Source organism: Dermochelys coriacea, chromosome 5, assembly GCF_009764565.3.
Source record: "Dermochelys coriacea isolate rDerCor1 chromosome 5, rDerCor1.pri.v4, whole genome shotgun sequence".
Taxonomy (NCBI): domain Eukaryota; kingdom Metazoa; phylum Chordata; order Testudines; family Dermochelyidae; genus Dermochelys; species Dermochelys coriacea.
The window spans coordinates 63,425,710-63,451,386 of NC_050072.1; the positions used below are offsets into that span (position 1 = coordinate 63,425,710).

The following is a 25,677-nucleotide window of genomic DNA, read 5'->3' on the forward strand; positions in this document are numbered from 1 at the left end:
GTACCCTCAGCCTCACCCTCCATTGCTGTTCTACTGCTCATCAATTCTGCTGCCTTCAGGGACCTCTGCTTTCATGGAGGAGACAGCATGATGAATGGGGGCTCAGTTTACCTTGGGAATTATAAAACTGGATTGGAATTGCCTGGAAATGGTATCTTTGTTGACTGAGAAATCAAGTTAGATAAATCACAGATCCTCATGATTGTCCCATGGCAATATGATGACATTGTTTAATATAACAACGATAGTGTACTTTTTTTTAAAAGTCTTAAAACATCATTTTTGCATCTGAAATTTATAATCTATTGTCCATCTGATGGCTATTTTGGCTTTATTGATTCGTAAGGTGTATCCTGGAAATTGTAGTTCAAGCATCTGTTAAATACTGGTTGGGAACTGATTATTCTTTATAATTCTTTAAATCAACTCCCCAAAACCCCTATGAGGATCAGCATCCCATTATGCTAGACACCATACAAACACACAAGATGCTATGGGCCCTGAACCAAATAGTTTACAGCATAGATTTGCTTTTGCTTTGCTTTTATTCATATAACTACTATGTTAATCATTTTAATCACTCATAAAATATTGCAATTATATCATGAACAAATGTTATAACATTAATGTTTTCACCCATATAATTAAAAAATACAATGGCTTCAGTGATTTACATGATACTAATTACTTCAAGAAGTTTTGGCTTTTGTGAGTCATGATATCAGAGCCCTTTTGATGGAATTATTGCCTTTCAGCTTACTGCAATCTCTATATTATTTTCCATATGATTTCAGAAAGAGTCTTGCACTGTATAATGACGTAAACTTCAAGGTAGCATACAAGCAATTTAGTCATTAGGAACCTGACAGTTAATTACATTCTTTCTAATGCCTTGACGTCATATTTAAAATATAGTCTCATACACTATACCACACTTAATATTGAAAAGGATTCAGCACAATTTCAGATACTTAGTAGTTTGGTGTGGCAGGAGTATTACCAGCTGGCAATGGAATGATTACAAGGTGAAGAGACAGTGCATCTAATTATCAATTTCAATATAGTATAAAATAATTTCAAGATAGAGTAATAGTTGCCCAATTTACAAATGATAACCTCAGACTCTAAATACAAAAAACCCTAAGTTTGAATACTGTTTAGTCATAAACTGTTCTGTTAGGACTTTGATAATTTTTTCTTTTTCTGTTTTATACTTTGGGCTGTGAAAATTTCATCATCAAATCCCACGGTCCAGTACAATACTAGCATGCCAATACTGGCTCTGGGGTAATTAGCTGTTTTTACTATTGAACAGTGGATATTTACTTGGTGTGCACTGTTCATGGAATAAACTAATCTCCTTTAAGAAAGAAAATGCTCAAATACTAAACAGTAAAGTTCCTGTGACTGTGAAATTATTAAGTGCCTATATCTTCCCCAGTGTGTAATATCTATTTCAGCGTTATTAATCTTAATCAATGCTAAATATTATTGTTTTTGTTTAAGGGGTATGCAGTTATTTTGCATAAATTCTGTGTAATAATAATTTTTAGGCATTATGTAAGCCATTTTAGAAATAGAACGACCTCTCATTGAAACTCATTTAGGAAATAAGATAGAGTCCCAGAAAGTTTACTGGGTTTTGGCTTCCAATGTAAATACATTACAGGAAACATAGGTAGTGATGCCTATAGTTAAGCTTGCATGACACTTTCCATAAAAAGGCCCTGTTTTCAATTTCTTATAAATGTACCAAACAGCAGGAGCTTTACATTTGGCTGAGTGGGAGAAAGGGGATGTGTGTGGGGAGAGGGGCGGGGAGGGGGGATGTTTGCTCTGGTGTCAAGGATGTATCTTTGACTGTCCATGTGAAAATCTCAATCCAAATTTGTCTGTTGTGAGCCTTTGAAAATCTCAATTAGCACTTGCTTGGTAGAAACTTGTTAGAGTTTGGCAGCTAAATTCCCCAAAGATTCCATCTGTAGGAGATTCCCTGCAGTTGCTCCTCCATGCTGCCACAAGCTGCTATGGTGCCAGGCAAAGGAACTGAGAGCAGAAAATCTTTCCTGTGTTCTCAGTGCTCCCGCTGCCAATGACCCAGGCAGCAAAGAAGGGATAGCTACTTGACCAGAATGCAGGGAAATGAGGAGCTAGGACTGCAGAGAAACATGGGATGGTCTTATTAACACAGCTGAATACTGCCCTGGAGAAAAGCTACTATTTAATGCTGGGCAAGTCACTTAAACCAGTATGTTCACAGTTGGTCACTAATTGTGTGTTCCCCATTTTCTGAATGCCCATCTTGAAACTCTGGGATTGGATTTGCAGAAGTGCTGAGCACTGCATATCTGTAACTGAAGTCAAATTGAGCTCTGTGCTGAACAAATAAAATGGTAAGTGCTAAGTGGAAAAAATAATATGTGATCATGTAATTAAAGTCTGTATCATACTGCATATGCACAAGATAACTGAATTAAGGTTGCACAGGCAAACATAATTCTTGCATTTTCTAACTTATGAGTACTTGAATTTGCAACCTTAATGTTCTTGTAATGTAGTTTTTTGTATGTAAAGTACCAACTCATCCTCTACAATCTCAGAGAATGAAACCTTAGAGCCAGAAGGCTTGATATATTTGCCTCTGTAGTCCTGGATCACTGGAGTAGCCTTTCTTCTTCACCTTTACAATGACCATGGAACTAACCTTTTATAAATGAGGTTTGAAAAACTTTATTTCAGAACTCTTAAACAAAGCAGACTGCTTTTCTGCCTATCTGTCTTTTACATTATCTGTTTCAGTGTTTCTTGTTGAAGATGCACAGAACTTTTATGATGGTAGATACCTAAGAAATAAGATGATTGTTAAGCAGTGTAGTTATTCAGAAAAGAAAACACTTTATAAATATTATATTTGTTCTAAAACTAAATTGGAATAATTTCTCTAGAAAAATCCCTGAATGAAATTATATATATACATTTTACAGTGTAATCCTCCATGAAGAATTTAACATTTGTTAATTTGTCTTATACCATTAGAGCTTCAGATTTTAATACTATATATTTGAGGGACAAAGTAATTAAAATCTAATTTTCTTCTGAGTGTTGAGGAAATTGGAACAAGTGTTCATGGAAGTTGAGAGAAAAAATCCTCTGGTGCTATTTCTGTAGCAGTGAAAAATAATTAGAATACTATGGTAATATCAGGCTTAAATCTTGGAAAAGTAGTTCATTTGCAATAGATACGGGGCTATTGGATGAATGATCAAGGTAAACTAGAAACACTGGTTTTATGTTTCTGTTGAGGCTTTTCATACATTTTCCTAAGAAATCTTTCATTTTGAGAGAGAACCCATATTCACACCAACACTCCAGAATTTGTTCATTACGTGCAGTTAGGACTGTTTGATTAATTAATTAATTGCCTACAATGTCTAAGCCTAATTAATCTTCTAAGTAGCATTGTTTACTCCACTGAAGGCATAATAGAAAAAGATATTGCTCTATTCATACTGCTCAGGTTCACACCAAGCGCAGCTGTCAAATTTTGTCCCTCCTCAATTGACATTTTTGTGGATCAAAGTGTTTGAATGAAACTCTTTTTTACAAGTCAGCCTTCCTTCCCCCATCTAACAGTAATAAATGATTATAATGCTTCTACCCTAAGACCATAAAGTGCTATCACCTGGGGGTTAGTGTTGTTATTCATGTTTTGCAAATGGGTAAGGCACCAAAAACTGCTGTGACTTCCTAAGGTCATATAAAGAAAAGGAGTACTTGTGGCACCTTAGAGACTAACAAATTTATTAGAGCATAAGCTTTCGTGAGCTACAGCTCACTTCATCGGATTCTCTAAGGTGCCACAAGTACTCCTTTTCCTTTTGCGAATACAGACTAACACGGCTGCTACTCTGAAATATGGTCATATAGTGACTCAGCTGCGAAGAGGATTTGAAAGTCCTGACACCCAATCCGGTGTGTTAACCACAATAACATCCCCCCCCATTTAATTCCTCTCTTTCCTTCTCACGGTACCAGTCTCTCCACATCTGTTTTTATTTGGTCATCATTGTCTGTGCTGTCTTGCACTTAGGGATCAGATTTAGGTGCCTAAATCACAGTTTTAGGTGCCACTGTGATCCACAAAACCCCAGCTCAGCTGTGGCCTAGTTTCACTCAGTGCCTAAATTTGTGCTGGGAAAGTTCCCGTAGATGCTTATGTTTCTGTCTCAGGGCACATGCACTGCAAGTGTCAGGATGCCGATCTCTTGCCTAAGCCTTAGCATAATCCAGAGGCCAGGTGAAGATAAGCAGGTCTTCTTTGTGGAGCCTGAACTGGAAGCTGAGCTCAGAGGTTATCTACTGGATTGTGTCCCATTAAAATCTGGCTAGAGGAAGAGATGACCTTATAACTTCTTTTAGTTCAATGGCTAGAGATGTAGGAGACCCAGATTCAATTCCTGCCTCTGCCTGATTGGGAGAAGGGATTTGAACAGAGCTCTCCCACTTCTCTATGGGGTAGTCTGTTGGGGGGGGGGGCGGGGCAGGGAGTAGTCTCCTTCAGTCTCTCCTGTTGAAGCTATTCCAGTTTGGATAAGTACTTAGGCTATGTCTACACGAGAGAGTTTATGGTGCCACAGCTGTACCGATGCACCTGCACCACTGTAAAATCTCTCATGTAACCCCTTTGTGCTGACAGGAAAGAGCTCTCCAGTCAACATGATTAATCCACGACCAACGAGTGGCGATAGCTATGTTGGTGGGAGAAGCTCTCCTGCCAACATAGCGTTGTGCACACTAGTGCTGATGACAGCGTAACTTATGTCGCTCAGGGGGATGGAATATTCAGAGTCCTGAGTGACGTAAGTTTTGCTGACATAAGTCATTGTGTAGACATAGCCTTCCTTAGCCATTGTGCCTGAGAGAGAACAGTGAAAATGACTCTGTAACCTGGTGGTTAGAGCACCCACCTAGGAGGTGAGAGTCCCAGGGTCCAGTCCCCCAGCTAAAGTGATTCTTTGGATAAATAATTAAATCAGATTCCATGGGAGAGATTGAGGGAGAACCCTCACATCAGAATATCCCATAGTGCTCTCCTGAGAGGTGGGAGACCGCGTGTTTAAATCTTTTCTCCCAGGTGAGTGCTGCCACTTCCTTCTCCAGTTGTTGTGTGGAGTGAAGCAGGTGCTTAACTAATTCCCACAAAAAACTGCTTAGGCACCTAAGCTCCAGGAGAGGGATTTCCAGCTGTGGTTCACAAGCAGCAATAAGTGACTCCCTGCAGCCAGACTTAAGCACCTAATTCCATGAGAGGAGTGAGGCTTAGGTCACACCCCTGTTGTTGGCGTCTCCCATTGGCTAGTGTAGGCAGCTGCCCCCACCCCTGGCAGGCTGGCTTTTGCAGATTTCGCTCCTAGGCACCTCTCTCTCCCCATTCATTGTATGGGAGCCTAGGTGCCTAACTCAGATTTTGTGGATTCCAGTGTAGTTCCAGTGATTTTCTTGGTGCCTAAAAGTTAGGTGTTGCAATGCCTAAGCCCCTTATGTAGATCCCAGTCTTGGCCCTTTCTCTGCCACTTTATTTGTTGGCCTATTTCCTGCAATGGGCCAGTCTCCCTCTTCTCACTTTGCCTCCATCCTTTCTCTTCCTGAACTTTATTGCGTTCCCTGTAGTCCTATCTTCCTCATGCCATAGGTGCCTCCAAGGAAGGAATGCTGCTGCTTAGGAGCAGGAAGCTGCACTGCTGTTCATCTATTGCTTCCTGCTCCAGTGTGCTGCACTGAGATGCAGAGTGGGGGATGAGGGAGCCAACAGAGGGAAAAGTGAATCTTTGGGGGTAATGCCCATGAGTAGCGTTTGGTAGCTGGGAGAAGGAAGTGAAGGGGGAACCTTGTTCACTGGCTGCAACTCTGCTATGAGTGATGTTTCAGCTAGTAAGAGTAAGTGTGTGACAATGTGGGCATATGGATCACGTTTGTAATACTGACTGGAAGCTCTTTGGGGAAGGGACTATCTTTTTGTTCTGTGTTTGTAAAGTGCCTAGCACAGTGGGGTCCTGGTGCATATTTTGTGCTCTTTTTAAAAAATAAATTTAGTTCCAAACAACCATTTTTTTTCTTATAGTAAACTGTTAGGACTTTATAATTGTGTGTGGGTCTGTTACACCAGGATAATGATGATGCTGAAAGAACAATTTGTCTAGATTAGGTAGTGCTTTCCACTTCTGAACATCATTTGTTTGTTTTTGGGTCTGCTTTCTGAAATTCTTTAAGTGCCATATTTTAACCATATTTTATTTTAACCATATTTAATTAGACCAAATAATGCTTCATGGAGCACAGACACATACATAACTAGGAATGGAGTGGTGGGAATGTCTGTTTAAAAAAAAAAGGGGGGGGGGCATGCAATTTAGCACAGTTCCATTGGAGCATTAACATGCTGACAGTTTTTGGCAGCTTTCTTTGATTATCTCTTTACAAAGAAGTAACCAACCATATGATCATTGAAAATTTCTGTGGGTGAAATACTCTGAAGATTTGTGAACCTTGGTTAAAAAATTAAAAAAGAAGCTTTTTGTACTCTTCCATAAGTTGCTATAGAGCTTCATTTTAAAAATTATATAAATAAAGGAAGGATTAGAAAAGGGACTAAAAACAAACCACACACTATCATATGGTGATATGCATCTTCATCACTGCATAATTTACCTATAGTTCTGTGTAAAAGTAAACCTACACATGGTTATAGATTGATACAAATTATTATAAATACCACAGATTTCACACATCTCAAAAAATGCTTAGGGCCAAATTATGGTTACCACTGCAAGGGTGCGCTGCAATGGCAAACAGTGTCTGGAGACTGGCGCTATTTCAGAACAGATCATAATAATAATGCAGCTGTGAGTGCAAGGGCAGATAGGGGAGATGAAGCCCTGCTTGCTGTACTAAGGAAATGGGTTGGGGGCATAGGCAAGCCATAGCTTTCCTTCCCCCCCAAACACACTGGTTATTACCTGGAGACCCAGTGCTGGGACAGGGAGAGTGCCTTTTGTACAGGTGTAGTAAGTGCCCACTGCTTGAATGCACTTCATAGATTATTCCTCATTCTGCACTAAGCAGAATAAGGCTTCCAGGTCTGCTCACGCACATTTCGTTTCAGCCAAGTATCCTATTAACTGTCACTGTAAAAGATGTGAGTTAGTCTGTAACCTAGTAGAGCATTTGTGGGCTAATGCTACAGTTAGTCCAACAGTATTTGCTTATAAATGCTATTTCTGTCATGAATCACTAGCAGAATTAGGTTTATGCTCCCTTCTGCTGTAGCAGAGAAAAGAACATTTATGTGTTAACACCAAATTGTGTATAATCTTGTAAATCATATATTAACAGTACCACAAGACAACAACAAAAGAGGCTTTTAACTTTCAACCTTGTGCTGATATATCAGATGCAGACAGACTGGTTTCAAACCAATGAGCAGATGCTTTCTGTTTTATTTGTCTTTTATATTGAAAGGTTATTGCCATCCATGTTTTAAAAGTGTGTTACACTCTGAAATGTTTAAATAGGGATGTTTGGATTAGTGGTGTCTCCTGCAGATAGTATAAGGGGCTCAGCAGTTAAAACTCATTCCGTGTATACAGGAGGTGCTTTGCATGTTACTGAATTATTTAGTCCTGCAGCTCTCTTTCCACATGTTTTGTTGAAACTTTAATGAATTCTAAAAACACTGTTAATTAAAGTGGTGGTTTGTATAATTGGAATTTGCAAATGTTTTACAGGTAAAACTGGAGTACTCCTTGAGCCAAGAATTCACGGTGGAGAATGTGCTTGCAATATTGCCTGCATTTCCCAAGGGGGCCCCTCAGCAACTGGCCAAAAGGGCTGCAGAAACCTTGGTGAAAGCTTCTAATTATTCTAGACTAATGGCAATGCAACAGGTGAGGGAATATTGCTGGGTTTACTGAAGTTTTAATTTTTTTTCTGCATGTGTAGTTTTTTTAAATTGCTTTGACTCCACTGAAGCTCCTGTTGTGTTGACTTTGTTCAACTGGCTGGTGGTGTAGCAGTGGGTGGTGGTGGTGGTAGTGGTGGTAAAGCAGAGAGAATACAGGCACTGGGACAGGGGTGCAACATTTCAGAAAAGGCTCCTAGCTCTAGACCAGCCAAAATCTGATTCTTTGTTTTGTTTTTCCACATGTGGCCCATTTGTACTTTCTGTATGTTTATATATACTAGATAATGTTTCAGTGTAATATCAATTATTTTACATTGCATTGTCAATATACTTTTTCAAAACATTTTTACAGCTTGTCTGATAAAGAAAAGTATTTCTAAATTATAAATAGCTATAGAACCAAGTATTTTTAATACCAAGCTTTATTTTGCATTGATCAAGGGAAGTAAAATGCTCTCCCATAAATAAATGTTACCACGTGTGGAGCATGTTTATTTTTTAGCCTCTTGTAGATTTTTAGGTATTGTTGGATATGCATAAAAAGGATCCATTCAGGATCATTGCACTGAATATGTTTAACATTAAAAAACATCAACAAACAGTAAATTCAAATATTTGAAAAAGATTGACTCCAACTCTCTGTAACAAGAGGGAAAAGATAACTAAAATTGTTTTCCATTTTTTTCATATTGTCTAATGTTTGCAAAGCAGAAATTAACAATATGAGACATTAGCAAGTTCAGAATTAAGACCATCAGAATGTCAGTCTTCCTGGTCTGCCAAAGCTTTTTAACCTCACATCTGTTGAGAGCTGGTATTAATGAGATCCTCTGTTATTTACACAGTTGATTTATGGATTTATCAAAGTAGAGCCTGTCTAATTAATTAGATTTCATGGCAGTTCTGTGAGAAGCATTAGGAGTGCTTTAAGTAATTAAACTTGTGACTTGTTAATATTATGATTGGAATAATATACAGTCTGTTTTGATCTGGATTCAAACACTGAAGCATGAGTTTGATGAGGCAGTATTTAAACAGTAAGCACTACTAGTCTTCAATATTATTTTTTCATAATAATAATATAGTAGAGTTTAGAGGTTCCAAGTCATAATCAGAGCCCATTATTGTCGGTCCTGTATAAACTCATAAGAAGAAACAGCCCTGCTTCTGTCTGGGCTTTTATGTGTATGATCTGTGGAAGTTCCACACTGTAGGCTACAATAATCAGATTTTACAACTAGTAAGTTCCCGTTCTACTTAATATTAAAGAAACAAGTTATCTATGTTTGAGCACAGATTGAACAGGAAATGTATAGAACAATATTTGAGGAGGGTTATACTACTTGTATTTACACCATAGTAGTTAAAAACAGCCTGAGAAACTTGATTTTTAAGATTTTATGTATGCATTCATTTAATCTGAATTGCTTGTAATCTTATTCATGATTGCTGTGGTTTGGGGATGTCATTAAAAGGTTTAATTCTTCTACGTACATGGATGCAGAAGCAGTATAGAAAAAGACAATGTCTGCCTTAACTTATCTCTGATGTTTAATGCTTGTAGATTTCAAAGAATTGCTGCACAATAGGAATTGGTTGAAAAAAACAAAGGATTTATTTATAACTTCAAAATTACAACAAAAGACATTTACTGCGGCACAGTATTATAGCGAAGTGTAGAAAATTGCATAATGTTTTGAATTAGGAGGAAGATGCAAACGCGTAAATGTTTTCCAGTTTCCCTAGCTTTAAACTTTAAATCTAGTCTTTTTTTCCCCAGTAGCTCTTTTGTGAGAGCAATCAAGTTATTTTGAAACCTACCAGAGAATATAATGAAAATTATATCAATATATTCATCTTTAATAGCAGAAGCTTTTTTATGTAATTACTATTAGTACTTATTATATTTATACCATTATGGATGGGTCAGTATCTAGATAGCATGAATGACTTATCTCTGATAATCCTCCCTAGCGGTGCTCTTTCCGTACATTATTTATGTCATGAATCACATTACCGAGTAGCACAATGTTGAAGCTGTTCTTGTTTCTTAATATTTTGGAGCATACATGTAAGCTACTGGGGCCTGGGCAGCCTATCTAGTGAGTGGAGCAGGATCTCGCCTGGTGGTTGTGGTGGCAGTTTGGGTAAGGACAAGTGAAGATCCAGGGATCAGGCACCAAGGATAAAGCCAGAGTCAGAGTTGAGGGACCAAGTCAAGGTCAGAACTGGAGTCAGAAGTTGAAGTCTAAACTGAAGAGTAAGCTGGAGTCAGAGTCACGGATGTAGCCAGAGGATCAGAGCTAGGAGTCAGAAATCAGAATGGATAGGGAGACTGGGGCTGGAGCAGGAGCAGGACTTGAGCAAGGCAGCGGAAGTGAGAGCAGGGTAAGCACAGCTGCAGGCATGGTACACACTGAGCAGCTGCAAGACTCAAGTAGCAGACTGCTGACTCTCGTGCCCAATCAGGAAGCACAACGGTTTGAGTGGGCTCACTGGACCCAGCTGTGCTTGCTGGGTTGCCTAGTGACCTTGCTGGGAGCCAGCTGTGCCCTTGCCAATACAGTGGCATTTCCAGAACTATCCATTATTGATTCTCAGAGAATTCTTCTCAAGTCATGGAAGTATCTCCTTGTCCAACACTGACACTTACCATTCACTCTTGTCTGCTATTACCATGCTTTGTCTGCTGTTCCTAATACTGTAAATTTGTTATGACTCCCCTAAATATGGTATCAGCCTGAGATGAAGAAGGTGGTGAAAAAAAATTGAGAAACTGATGGTCAGTTTATGATGTGTTTAGTAGAAGTAAAACTCAGAATACTACTGTGTGATCTGCTAAGTATAAACAAAACAATTAGTCCCAAAGGAGCAAGTCAATGTCTGGAGGACAGAACTGTTATAAACTCAGGCCCTGATCCTGCAAACGCTTAACATGTGTGCTCATTGGGACTACTTACATGCTTAAAATTAGCACTTAAGTGTTTGTGGAATTGGGGCCTTGCGGCAGAGTCTATAGATTGGCAAAGAATATAATCACAGCAATAGACATTGGTCAGTTAGTCTGCAAGAAAAGCTGTGGAATCAGTTGGTATGTTAATTTCATGTTTTTCTTGGATCTTAGTAAGTGGATAATCATGAAGGGGCTATAATAAAATAGATACGTAAAGGAATTAGGTAGTTAATTTATACAACTGGGCAGAGTTGTATGTGCATAAAGGGGGAGAGGCAAAGACAGGGTAGGAAACTGGGAGGAAACTCTGTGGCACAGAGTCATGCTTTCTAGTCTTGGAATGGGAGTAAGAGGAAGGGCTCTGGGAAAGGCAGGAGGAGAGAATGTATAGAGTGGGCATTGTAGGAGGCTGGGAAGGCCTAAGAAGGTGCATGGGGGAAATGCAGGGCAGTGGTGCAGTATTAGGGAAAGGTTGCAGGCAGGGGTTGAGTCCTACTCTGACATGGTGCAGAGGAGCATCCCAGAGGAGGTCAAGTGGGGTCACTCTCTTGGGTTGGAAGAATTCTCTGTCGTGAATATAAGATTTTAAATCTCTGCTATACCTCCTAAAAGTTCAATAATATGGCTCTTGGGTTTTATTAACTCATTCTCTAGGTAACCCCACAGGGAATCACTTAGGTTTGTTCACTCTCCAGAAACCTGAGGTTGGAAAATAAAATCTGGAGTCTCGGTGGCATTTGAGTAGGGTTTCCACCTGTGAGGTACCTTCTCCTCCCTGCGCCCCCCCCCCCCCAAAGATGAATCTCAGCCCACAAAACTGGAAAGTTGGCAGTATCTACTGAGCACGCTTACGGATTTCCCAGGACAACCACCTCAGAAAGGGATCTTCCTGGGAAAACTTGGAAAGGTGGCAACTCTACAAGAGAACTGACACATTTTCCTCATCATGGAGAGGGGTTTTTGGCATTATAGAAGAGACAGAGAAAATGACCCTTTAGCTGTGTAGATAAATGTATAAAGAAGACTGGTTCCTCCATGACAGTGCCAGACCTTTTTCTTCATGGCAGCAATTTTTTAGGAGCTGGGATATCACTGTCTACCCTCACCCCACCCATCCCTCATCTCCTAATGTCTGCAGATTAGCTCCCTCTCTAAGGTGCGGGAAACAAAAGTGATTTAACGCTGCTTCTAGCAGTACTAATAAATTAATAAATTTCTGTTTGGAAATTAGTTACTATTGAGCATAGAACACTGAACAGAGCAGATTTAAGTCCACCCCAGTCTGTGGATTCAGCATCTGCTTAATGATCTTAAGGAGGAGCTTATACTGGGTCCTGGGGAAGAGGGAAGTATCTCTAATTAGTTTTGCTACCCAGCCTTCCTTGGCTTCAGAGGCCTTTTCATCCCTTATTCTTCTCCTTTGCTCTCCTGTACAGCATAGAACAGAGGGAAGCCTATAAACCATAAATCAGGCACAGATGGTAACCAAAATGTTACAGAGGGATCATATGTATTGGTTAATATGCAAAAGAAAGAAAGTGGGAAAGGTTAATCAGAAAAACATCTGAAATTTCAAATGCATATTCCCATTTCAGCATTTTACTCTTAAAAAAATGTGCCTGAGCCAATGTTTTTTAGCTAAGACACAATGAGCACAAACCCGGGACCTTTTATGTTCTGCTCAATCTAAATCCAAGAAAACAGTAGTCGTCGTCGTAGTATTAGTAATAAGTATTCAGCTTAGTATGTGTAGACGTTACAAAGCATACTTTATAAAACAGTGAGACAAAAGTTTTCATTTTGTACATCAGATTTTAGCGGTGGTCAGAAAAGAAGAATGTTTATGGCAAAAAAGTCTTTTTGTCAGAATTTTGAATTTTGAAAAATTCTGGCTGGCTCTGTAGTATGTCAAAATAACAGGATGGATTTTTCATCTCTGTTTTTTATCAGAAAAATCAAAATTTGGAAAATTTCTATTGGCTCTATCATGTTTGCAGGGATTTTTCTTTGGCAAATTAAAATAACCCATGAAATTGTCTTAACAAGGATTATTAAGAATATGCCCAGTAATTCATTTGTAAATCCTTCATTAGAAAACACCAACATTCTTTTGCAAAGGATTTTAATAATGGAGCCATTTTCTCCCCTAATACATTCAGGTATGTTTTAGAAATAGATTTGTGGATGCTGTTGTTCCAAGTGGAGCTGGCGTCTCCCTATTCCTAAGTAGCTGGCCTCTGGTTATGGTCTCGTCTTCTTAAATCTTTGTCTCTCAATCAGTTGTTTAAGTTATCTCTGTCTCATCAGCTCACTAGCAGGACATTTCTTCATATGGCCTAGTATTCCTCTGGGTCTCTTCACCAGATGTTTGACAGGTTTACTGGATCTCTCTTGTATGCAACAGTCTCTGAATCTGGCCTCCCTGAAGAGTAGGATCAGGATTCTTCAGGGCTGGAAACTGAAGTTGTTCCAAAAGATAAATATTTTTCTTGATTAAAGAGAAATATTTTCTTTCAAGATATAGCTCCTTAGTAATCAACATAAGTTTTCAAAGTGCATGTCATTCAGATCTTCCACTAACACAGTTTTCCATGCAAAGGTAGGGCCAACCAAATTTAAATGTTGACAATAAGCTAAAGATGAAGAAAGAAGAGGACATTTACATATTAACTGAATACAAGTAAATTCAGGTTATGTTCCCCACATCTCTCCTCTTGCAGTTTTAGTTGTAATTTCAGTAACCAAGCTAGAATAACAGTTTATTCAACCTTTGAGACCAGGCCAGTCTTAAAAAAACAAAAATGGATAAAACTTTTCAGTAAAATGGAACTTTCAGAACAAATAAATGATGGTCTTCTGAGAGCTTTGTAATGCTACTTACCATGTCACAAAGATTCCTTCCCCAACATCAGTGTTCTAAACTGGAGTTAATTTGGGATAGGTATGCAGCATCTTTAGGTCACTCTTGAACCTAACATCAAGGATATTTTCACACCATTCCCATCTTATACATTACCTCCTAAAGATCTAGCTTGGGGAAGCAGATAGTTAATAGGCAACAGGTTTAAAACAAAAGGAAGTATTTCTTCACACAATGCACAGTCAACCTGTGGAACTCTGTGCCAGAGGATGTTGTGAAGGCCAAGACTATAATAGGGTTAAAAAAAGAACTAGATAAATTCATGGCGGATAGGTCCATCAGTGGCTATTTGCCAGGATGGGCAGGTATGGTGTCTCTAGCCTCTGTTTGCCAAAAGCTGGGAATGGGTGACAGGGGATGGATCATTTGATGATTATGTGTTCTGTTCATTCCCTCTGGGGCATTGGCGGCTGTCAGAAGACAGGATAGTGGGCCTGATGGACCTTTGTTCTGACCCAGTATGGCCGTTCTTATGTCCTGCTAATGGGGAAAAGGGAAGCAACAAACTGTTTGGAAGTGGGAAGATGAGATAGGTAAGATAAGGGCAGCGCTTACACACTCACAATATGCTCCTAAAATCAACTACTTTTTCAAGTTTAATGGAAATATTGGTTGGGGGTAACTTTATGTAAACATCCTATATTTAAGAGGAGGGGAGTGGGAATGGGGGAGTTCCTCCATGTGCTTTAATGAAGAATTTTATTGGCAGAATATTGTAATAGACATGTGGAATGCAATAGCCACAAAAACTGTAATAATAATAAGGTGAAAACAGTTGTGTTCTCTGCTTTCTCAGCACAGCTATTCTAGTCTCCCACTAGTAAAAGGCTGATCAAAACCACAGAGCAAGTGCTTATTAAAAAGCTCAACCCAACCAATCAAAAAGGAATAAAACATTGTGTGCAGCTTCTCTGATACTAAATGTTCATGGTTCATTGATTAGATGGGTGTTATTTAAAGCACTCCATAGCTAGTGCAAAGAAGATAACATTCTTTTGGATGGTCTGAGGTTTATCTCGTTATTAAAACACGGTGTTCAAAATATTCTGATTTTAATTTCATAAAGCAAAGCAAATTGCAAGTCACAAAATCAAATTCAGCTCTTTATGATGGACAATATTAATTGGGTTATAACAAAACCATAAGTTTTTTTTTTTTTTTTTTTTTTTCAGAAAATTTAGTTTCCCTATATCAGACAGACTAACACTAGAGAAAGACAGGTGAAGGAGAAGGAAAAGGAAAGAGTGCTTCTTTACAGTTAAGCGGTTGATGGGTGGCTGTGGTTGCTGTCTTTTGAGGTAGGAGTTTGTTCTGATGGATAAAGACCAATCATCTTGGTAGAAGTCAGGCAGGAAGACTGGAGCAGAGCAGGAGATGAAATCTAGTTGTTGGATGAAGTTTCCACTTTCTTCCAGGGCTGGAAATGAGCAAAGAAAATGTCAGGCTCTAGGCTATAGACCAATGAGAATAACTTATTACGCCTCAAGGAATGCCAAACCCGAGAGTATGAAGGCTGTACTAACTGTTTAGGCCCATAACATAGAAAATAAAATAAAAATTACTTAAAAAAAGAAATTATGCACATTCTCATTTTATACAGTGCTAAGATGAACCAAATGAATGACGCTGTTCCCCATCCAAATTCAGTCTACAATCAGATCATGGGGAACGTAGGTTGTCGAGAGAAGATCTTTACCAGGTTCTTCCAATAATTTCCTTTGTTCATACAATCTTGTCTGTTTCAAAGACCATGAAAACAATGAAAAAATCAAGAAACATCAACAACGGTCCAGTTTTCAAAACAAGGTTCCCTGAAAGCACTCAGTCCTTTCTTGAGCATCACTACAGCAAAGTGATTTTAGACCTTTATTTGGAGTCTGAGAATGAGAGTCCATTTGTTCATAGGTATTATTCCTTTAAGCGTCACTTTCTTTTAAGCATCATCCACTGATCATGTTGTCACAAGAGGCCTGGTTTCCATATGGCATAGGACTGTAGTCACTGTAAGAATGTCAGAACCAAAGAATGGGGGCAAAGGCTAAATCTCTCTCTCTCTCTCTCTCGCTCAGGTAATCCTGTTGGGAAAGGTATGCTATATCGGGTCCTTCTCTACTTTACCATTGCTCAGTGCAAAGTGCTCAGCAAGAGCTGTTTGTTCATATTTTAATTAGCTATGATGAGAAGCATTTGACAACTAAGTGTAGGTAAAAAGAAAAGCAGTACTTGTGGCACCTTAGAGACTAACAAATTTATTTGAGCATAAGCTTTCGTGAGCTACAGATCACTTCATCGGATGTGTTCGTTGGAAAATACAGTGGGGAGATTTATATACACACACAGAGAACATGAAACATTGGGTTTTATCATACACACTGTAAGGAGAGTGATCACTTAAGATGAGCTATTACCAGCAGGAAGGAGAGAGGAGGAAGGAGGAAAACCTTTTATGGTGATAATCAAGGTGGGCCATTTCCAGCAGTTAACAAGAATGGCTGAGGAACAGTGGGGGGTAGGGTGGGGGGGGGGGGAGAAATAACATGGGAAAATAGTTTTACTTTATGTAATGACCCATCCACTCCCAGTCTCTATTCAGCCTAAATTAATTGTATCCAATTTGCAAATTAATTCCAATTCAGCAGTCTCTCATTGGGGTCTGGTTTTGAAGTTTTTTTGTTGAAGAATAGCCACTCTCAGGTCTGTAATCGAGTGACTGGAGAGATTAAAGTGTTCTCCGACTGGTTTTTGAATGTTATAATTCTTGACGTCTGATTTGTGTCCATTTATTCTTTTACGTAGAGACTGTCCAGTTTGACCAATGTACATGGCAGAGGGGCATTGCTGGCACATGATGGCATATATTACATTGGTAGATGCGCATTGGAAATGGCCCACCTTGATTATCACCATAAAAGGTTTTCCTCCTTCTCCCTCTCCCCTTCCTGCTGGTAATAGCTCATCTTAATTGATCACTCTCCTTACAGTGTGTATGATAAAACCCATTGTTTCATGTTCTCTGTGTGTGTATATAAATCTCCCCACTGTATTTTCCACCGAATGCATCCGATGAAGTGAGCTGTAGCTCACGAAAGCTTATGCTCAAATAAATTTGTTAGTCTCTAAGGTGCCACAAGTACTCCTTTTCTTTTTGCGAATACAGACTAACACGGCTGCTACTCTGAAACCTGATAAGTGTAGGTGGTTTTTCCTGTCTCCTCATCTCTATCCAGGCTCACTGGCAATATCAGTTCATATGGTACATTTTGAAAGATGGACTTCAGGTTCTCCTAGCCTAGAATATAGTTCAGTTTTGGGTTTCTGTTTTGTTGGATTTTCTAATCCAAAGAGGTCTAATGCTATCAGGATGGATAAGAGGGTTACTGTCATTAATGAGAGTTTCATATCAGGATTGCCAAAGGGACCAATTAGGACATTATTAGTTATAGGTTTTTGCCTCTTTATTTTTGATGAAGTTAATGTAAGTCTTCATAACAGTTCAGACAGCCATTTCATTCATGAAGAAGAGCCCACAGAAAGGCCATTGTGTTGAGGAAGCATCTTGCAGACTGTCATTTCAGTTACTAGGAATATAAAAGCTCCATTGAAGTCAATGGGAGTTTTACTATTGAGTTCAGTGGGTCCAGGATATTATTCATTGCATTTCTAGGCACTACTCTGTTACCTGACTAACATTTGGATATGACAGTTGTTACATTATGTAGATGACAACTTCCTTGGGTTTGTTGTAGTTCTGCTTTGCTTTTTTCTTCCAGTACAGCTTACTAGTCTTTGAAATGTTTGATCTAAGGTCTGGAAAAGCCTAAGACTCGACTAATTTGGAGGTTTGTTCTTTTCTACACATTTCAAATGAATGGAGATGTAGGCAAAGTATTGTGTTTTCTAGAGGCCATTGGTTTTTGTTTCAATCCCTGTGGGCTATCCAGACTCACCGAGTTAGCCATGAAAGAGAGTTCATTTTTTTCCCCATGGTAATATTGCCACCCTTTTTCCTGATTGTTAACTGTTACTGCATGAATTTACAGCACTAATCCAAATTAATTAATAGTACTTAAAAAAAAAAGCGCCATTCCCTCTGAATTTTCCATCCTTCTTAATCTTCTCAGTTTCTCTTTTTTAGATCATCAGATCTTTGGGGGAAGGGACTGATTTGTACAGCACCATGTACATCTTGGTGCTTAACAAATAAGTCGTGACAATAGTAATTAATAATGCCAAACCACCTTTTCTTTACGAGAATCTGATTCCTTATTGTGGCTTTCAGCTATAACTTCTCCCTCTGAAATGCCAAGTAGAGAGTGGAATATTTCCACATCCAATTTTCTGCTCGCTTCAGGGGGAACTCTCCAGCTGGGCTTAGAAAGCAGTTTCTGAGAATGAAAATATAGATTCATCCACAGCAATACTGATATGCAGAAACAAAGACCCATCCGTATTTTATGGATTTTATTATTTTTAACACATTGAAATAATGGAAAATATTTGTAGTGTTTTATACAAGCTTTGTGTTAACATATTTTTATATTTCCTCACAACACTTAAAAAAATTATGGTGTTGAAAGAAAAAAAATATTTGGTCACTAGAAACCATCTGTTTCTCAATGCTCACAGAGATTTTGCTAGAGCACGGGTGGGCAAACTTTTTGGCCCAAGGGCCACATCTAGCTATGGAAATTGTATGGTGGGCCATGAATGCTCACAAAATTGGGGGTTGGGGTGTGGGAGGAGGTGAGGACTCCAGCTGGAGGTACGGGCTCTGGGGTTGTGGGTGCAGGAGGGTCCTTTGGGCTGGGACCGAGGGAGGAGGGGGATCAGGGCTGGGGCAGGGAATTGGGGTGCAGAAATGGGGCAGGGGTGCAGACTCTGGGTGGTGCTTACCTCAAGCAGCTCCCTGCAACTCCCATTGGCCATGGTTCCCGGCCAATGGGAGCTGCGGGAGCGGTGCTTGGGGTGGGGGCAGCATGTGGAGCCCCCTGGATGCCCATATGCATAGGAGCTGGAGAGGGGACATGTTGCTGCTTCCCGGAGCTGCGCAGAGCGGGCAAGCCCCTGACCCCACTCCTCAGTTGGAGTGTCGGAGCAGGGCACGCCCTGGACCCTGCTCCCCGGCGGGAGCTTGAGGGCCGGATTAAAATGTCTGTAGGGCTGGATGCAGACCCCAGGCTGTAGTTTACCTTCCCCTGTGCTAGAGTTACATTTATAATAATTCTTTAAGGGCCTGAGCCATAGCCCATTTAAATCAATGGAAAGACTCCCTATTGACTTCAATGGCACAATGGATCAGGATCTAAAAGATTTCTGTGCTGAACTACACTGCTTGTAATTCACTACATTAATGGTATAGTTAAGCTGCAAATATGCTCCCTGGGCTGCTTGGTTTGCTAGTGCAGAAGTTTAAAAAAAATCTGTTTTGGTTATTCTGAAATTGAACTTTCCAAAAATGTCTGTTCCCTGAAAAAAATCTGAATTTCCAGCTTCTTCCAAATTAGAACAACCAAACAAATCAGAAATGTGAAATTTCCAACAGGATGGAAATTCCAATTCCCAGTCTAGTCACACTTTAAAAGATTCCTCTACTTTGAAAGATTCTGCCAATATGAGAGAGATTGCCTATACTTAAAATGGGGAATTGTTCTGGGACTGGTAATATCTCTCAAAACAGAAGAAAATTTTGAATGTAACCTCTGCATAGGATGTGAATAATGGTAAATGCTAACCATCATTATGTTTTATATGTATTTTATCTCCTAGATACATACTCTGCAAGCTGAACTCAATTTCCATAGAAGCATATACAACCTCCAAGTTAAGTACACTGAAGCTGTTTTTGAGGGGATAAAGCAAGCCTACAACACTTTTCAAGAGAATGTTGTGTCAGTTCTATGTTCACCACTAAAAGGTTAGTGTGTATTTTTGTGATATTTCCAGCAGCATAAACTAAAACCAGTTGGAAAATACCGATAAGCATTAAATAAAAGATCTGCAAAGCTGTAATTTACAATCAGCACCAATCCCACCTAGCACTGGTTTTTCTTCCCTGTATTATAAATAATCCCTTCATGCGTATACTGGTTTTTGTATGCACATTTGTAGACTCAAAAGTTCAAAATTCCTTACACAAAATACAGAATAATACAGTATAACAATACTATATGGCATTCATAAGGAAAATAAAAATTGGTTTATTACTTTTTATTAAAAAATGTATTGGGAAATAAATGTGTAAAAATCCATCCTAAATATGCTGTAGGAACTCTAGTGTGGGTTTTTTCATATTTTCTTTATTACATTTTCAAGAAGAGTACAAAACAAACTAAAATCTAATGCAATGATGAAGACATTTAAAATTAATTAAAAGTCATTACAACCCATATCACAACAAAGGAATGCAAATATACAAGTCTGTTCTGTCTATTTTCTTTTTCCTTTCAATTTTAGCACAGAAAAGTCCACAACCATATTGTCATTTTATACCAGTTACAAGTGTGATCTTAAAAAAAAAAAAAAAAAAAGTAGTAAATAATTTAGAGAAATAAGGTGGAGGAGGTAATATATTTTATTGGACCAACTACTGTTGGTGTAAGAGACATGCTTTTGAGCCTTCTTCACAGAACTCTTCTTCACATCTGGGAAAGGTACTCAGAGTGATAGTGTTGTAGGTAATAACATTACTAGCTCGATATGAAATGTAAAGAGAGAAATTTAAAATGGAGCATCAACAAACTGATTTCTACTTTAGATAATAAAAAAAATAAAAATACAATATTGCAAATACTGTTCACTCTCTAAAGGTGTCTCTTTAAAAAAAAATTCAGCAACTTTTATGCAAAAATTCAGTACCTCATCCCATGTAAATTGGCATAGTTTGTGCTAATGAATCAAGGTGGAATTTTCAATCCTAAGTGATACTCACCATGCTTATGTGATAAACTTTTTCATCATTTTGCAGCCATTCTGTGTTCATATGTATACACTGTGGCAAATTGCTGGCACAATTATGATGGGTCCTGCACTTCCTCTTCTGGGGGTGGGGGGGGGTTCAGGGCACAGTTTTCTGCCCCTGAACTAGAGTATCTACTGTCCCATTAGTAACTCAGAAAAGGGTAGTGGAGAGGGAGGGACCCGGGCCCGCCCTCTACTCTGTGTCCCAGCCCAGGGCCCTAGGGATAGTGGCAAACTACTTGAACTAGTGCTTCCTTCCCCAGCCTACTTCCCTCTACTGCTATTCAGCTTGTGGGCTTCCTGCCCTCTCTCTGCACAAGCCGGGTGTCTCTTTACCTAGGGTCTTGGTCTTCTAGCCAGCCACAGCACTTCTCCAAACTCTTCTCTGCTCCAACTCCTTTCCCTGGCTGATTGAAGCAGGGGTTTTTTATCAGGTGTCTGGCTTCAGGTATTCTAATTGGCTTCAAGTGCTTTTAATTAATCTATAGAAACCTTTCTGCCCTCTATAGGGAATAAGGCTTTTCCTCATCCTGGGACTTACATATCTCTCCTATATCACTCTCCTGCTGCCTTCTGGTCATACTGTATCACAATACATAGACACATAAGTGTACTATATGACTGGACTTCCTTGTAGGAAGTGCTGAACATTCCCCTCCTCCCCCCCGTACTCTTGTAGTATTTCGGCTGTCAGAACTGGGCTTGCTCTTCAGAGTACACTAGATAACATGTCTGTCCCTCTGTCTGTCTCTCCCCCACCCCACTTTCTTTGTAGATGTTCTTTCTTCTTACATAAACCTTAAAGCGGAAGCTTCAGAGGTTGCTTTGAGGGACTTTCTCACTGCTTTTAAAAACAATGCCGAACAGATCCAAGATGCAGTTGACACTTTGACTCCATCAAAGAATCAGCTGCATGAAGGTAGACACTTTGACTCCATCAAAGAATCAGCTGCATGAAGGTAATAATTTTTATTTGTTCAATTTAAGACAGCAAGAAATGGAAAAAATAGCTGTTTTTCAATATTCCTGAGTCTGTAAAAACAAGTCACAGGTCTTGGAAGGAAAATAATTCCTCTGTGCTTTCTTACAGACTAAAGTCATAGTATATTCTGATCTCAGTTACACTAGATAAAATCCAGAGTAGCTGCGGTAATTTCAGTGGAGTTATTCCAGATTTACAGTAGTGCAAATGTGAGCAGTATTTAGCTCACCATTGCTTTACTATTTAGTTTTCCCAGTTGGTTATAGCTTTATTAATATTGTACTAAAACTCTGAAGGATTGAATGTTTTCTTTTTCATTATGTGTATATTTGTAGTGCATTTCAATGACCATGAAATTAAGAGACTGATAACACTGGATGAAGGCCCAAGTATTTAGGGATGTAGTAGATTCTCCATCACTTGCCATCTTTAAATCAAGACTGGATAGATTTCTAAAAGAGATGCTTTAACTCCAACAGAAGTTATGGACTTGATGTAGGAATTATTGGGTGTGGTTCTTTGGCCTATGTTTTGCTAGAGGTCATACTCAATTATCATAATGGTCCCTTCTGGCCTTAAAATCTATGACAGTATAATGCAACTACTTGTAATATTCAGGCTTCCCCCACCCCCCATAGTACCTTAATTCTGACTTACAGTACTCCTGACATGCCATTTGAGGTCCTCTTCTGTGCTAAGGCTGCTAACTCTGTTTATGTTGTGGGTAAATATCAGCTAAGGACTGGGTGCCTGATCTTGCAAAGATTTATGCATAGGTGTGAGTGATTAATCTACAGGAGTTGTTCCATGGACTTATCACATGGGTTAAATCACTCGTGCATAAGTGTATGCAGGATCAGGCTGTAGGTTAAGACCACCAAATATATTATACTTGGAATTTGGCATTGAGCCCCATCATTGGAAGATTAGTGCATAAATCTCCTTAAAAATCTCAGCTGCTTTAAGAGACTGCAATTTGAATTAATAAAATCTGAAAAATGAAATCCTATTGTTAAAATAATTAAACACTTGGGGCCAGATTCCAATGGCATTTACATTAAATCCTTCCAATCCATTGACTTCAAGAGAATTACTCTAGATTTACACTAGTGTAACTGAGATCCAAATATTGCCCTTGAAGTTTGGATTTGTTTATTACTAGTAATAAACAAATCTTCTCTCAGTGACAGAACACATTCCATTATTTATTACAAGGATGATTTCAAGTTGAAGTTACTATACAGAGCATTAAGCTTTGAACTTCTAGAACAAATGAAAACAAAAATTTAAATATTTCCTAGTTTTGTAGATATGTTTCTTAAAGGTACAAGTTACAGTTTTGATGGCAATAAAAATAGTAATTTTAAAAACTTGGACAGAAGTTCATGTTTCTTTTAATTTATGGGAGAGAAATAGTAAATTTTGTAAAAGTGACAGAGTCCTGTGGCACCTTATAGACTAACAGACGTATTGGAGCATAAGCTTTCGTGGATGAATACCCTCTTGGATGAATACATCGGATGCATGTAGTGGAATTTTCCAGAGGCAGGTATAAATATGCAAGTAAGAATCAGGCTAGGGATAACGAGGTTAGTTCAATCAGGGAGAATGAGGCCCCCTTCTAGCAGTTGAGTAAATTTTGTGACTTTCAGGGTATATTACATGTAAATAGCAAAAGTTCACAAATTCAGGGTTCATATTTAGACTACTTTGGTTCTGTTTTTGACCCTTTACTATCTTAGCCATTGGATACTACTGTTGATTATTGCACACTATTGGTGGGATTTTCCAAAGTGCTCAGTGTTGGTCCAACTTGGCTCCCTTTGAAATCAGTGGGAGTTATCCCACTGACATAAAGGGAGCAGAGCAGGCCAGTCCTGAGGGGTTTTATAAAATCTTCCCGACTGCTGCTCTGAGAAACACTTTTTACTCTTTCATCTGCCACCAGCAGCTCATGAGAGTAGTGCTTCACTGGAACTTTCCTACAGATGCTGGATACCAGGATGGGCAACATTTTCAGACGTCATGATGAAACAATGAGTGTAAAATCATCTGTGTCTTGACACTTTTTAGTAGCACAGAACAATCTATTTCCTTCATGACCAAAATGCAGACTTTTCTTTTTATCATTTAACTAAACTATCAGATATGACTTTGAGGATGTTTTTAAAAAACGTATTTTATTGTTAATTGCTTGCATATATTCACTTTACTGTGTGGAACATAATAGTCAAGTGCCAATACATTTTATTCAAGGGCGAGATGATTCAGTGGAATATCACTTTGGACTTTAGTCTTTGAATACCTGGGCTCAAATCTGTTTAAATCATCAGTAAAAATACATTTTTGTCCATGTCAAAAATCTTTTATATGATTTACAATAATTACTTTAAAAACTTGCTGATTGGCTATCAATAAATCAATACAGTTGCCTCAGTTTTGGCATTACTTAAATTTCTCTGTACTTTATTTGCAGTATAAGCTATAGTAGGAAATGCAACTGTGAAGATTTTAAGGTGACTGTTACAATACAGTACAAATTACTGGCCGTCTGTTCAGGAGAGGTTTGGTGACTATATTAATATTCAGGATTGCTGTGCTGGGTAAACTTCGGGAGTGCCTACTCACACTGTGTCTGGCTTTAGCCAGTGCTATCACAGGTGAACTGTGCTCCCTGCATCGAACAGCAGTAGTTGCATTCATAATAAATAAATACAATGAGGCTTGTATATGTTTCTAAAGCAATTGTACTCCAATTTTCATGTAATCCTGGTATTCTAATAAACTCAAACATTTGTAGACCTACTTAGAAACAGTGAATTGAGGTACTTCTGGTGGCACACATGAAGTAAGTTAATAGTCTCAGTTCCTAGAGGACAAGTATCCATCTCTAGTGATCTGGTACCTTGTTGACTAGTTTAGTCCAGAAGCCAAGGGCTGAATGGGCAAAGAAACTGAACTATCCTCTCACTGTTAGAGATTGGCTTTACCGAATAATATTGAGCCACATTGGTGGTGATGGTGGTTGTTATCTTTATGCCTACCACGGTGCCTAGGAACTCCACTCATGCACTCGGATCTCATTGTGCTTGGTGCTGTACAAATAGAACAAAGAGACAGTCCCCCACCCAAACAAGTTTAAAATCCAAGCATAAGACAAAAGATGGATATGGACAGATCAAGGGAGGTGCTTGTTACAAGGAACTGTTGGTCAGCATGATAGGTTAGCAGTACTCTCTGCACACCAGCATACTAGCTGTCAGGAATCAGGGCCTGCAACTGAGCCAGTCTGGAAGCAGGGCCTGCAGTAGAGCCAGTAGCTGGGCAACCTAATGAGTTTACCTGGCCTGTAGTAGTCGAACTCAGTGGCTCTCAATCTTTCTAGACTACTGTACCCCTTTCAGGAGCCTGATTTGTCTTGCGTACCCCCAAGTTTCATCTCACTTGAAAACTACTTGCTTACAAAATCAGACATAAAAATACAAAAGTGTTACAGCCCACTATTACTGAAAAAGTGCTTACTTTCTCATTTTTACTGTATAATTATAAAATAAATCAGTAGGAATATAAATATTGTACTTGCATTTCAATGTATAGTATATAGCTCAGTATAAACAAGTCATTGTATGAAATTTTAGTTTGTATTAATTTTGCTTGTTCTTTTTATGTAGCCTGTTGTAAAACTAGGCAAATAAATAGATGAGTCGATGTACCACCTGCAAGACCTCTGTGTACACCATGGTTGAGAACCACTGGTCTAACTGGTTGGCTATGCTACCTGATTGGTTGGAAGAGTCAGCAGATCAGCTCCTAAACCCAACAACAGTTCAGTGGCTGCTCAAAACATTTGCCTATGGCTGAAATAGCTCCTGCTCTTGCTTGTTCCCAGCCTTGCTCCCTCCTTG

At 39.0% G+C, this 25,677-nt stretch overlaps 1 protein-coding gene across 6 annotated transcripts in view; it reads left to right on the forward strand.

Annotated features, from left to right (window-relative positions):
- Positions 1–25,677, forward strand: part of LOC119855598 — a 155,242-nt gene that overhangs the window by 116,709 nt on the left and 12,856 nt on the right. For 5 of the 6 annotated variants that reach the window (XM_043515340.1, XM_043515343.1, XM_043515341.1 and 2 more), the window contains 3 exons: positions 7,785–7,943; positions 19,600–19,747; positions 21,566–21,709. In XM_043515340.1, the coding sequence (XP_043371275.1) occupies positions 7,785–7,943; positions 19,600–19,747; positions 21,566–21,709 (451 nt within the window). Of the gene's footprint in view, positions 1–7,784; positions 7,944–19,599; positions 19,748–21,565; positions 21,750–25,677 lie in introns of all 6 variants that reach the window. The other variant, XM_038401937.2, reaches the window with a different exon arrangement.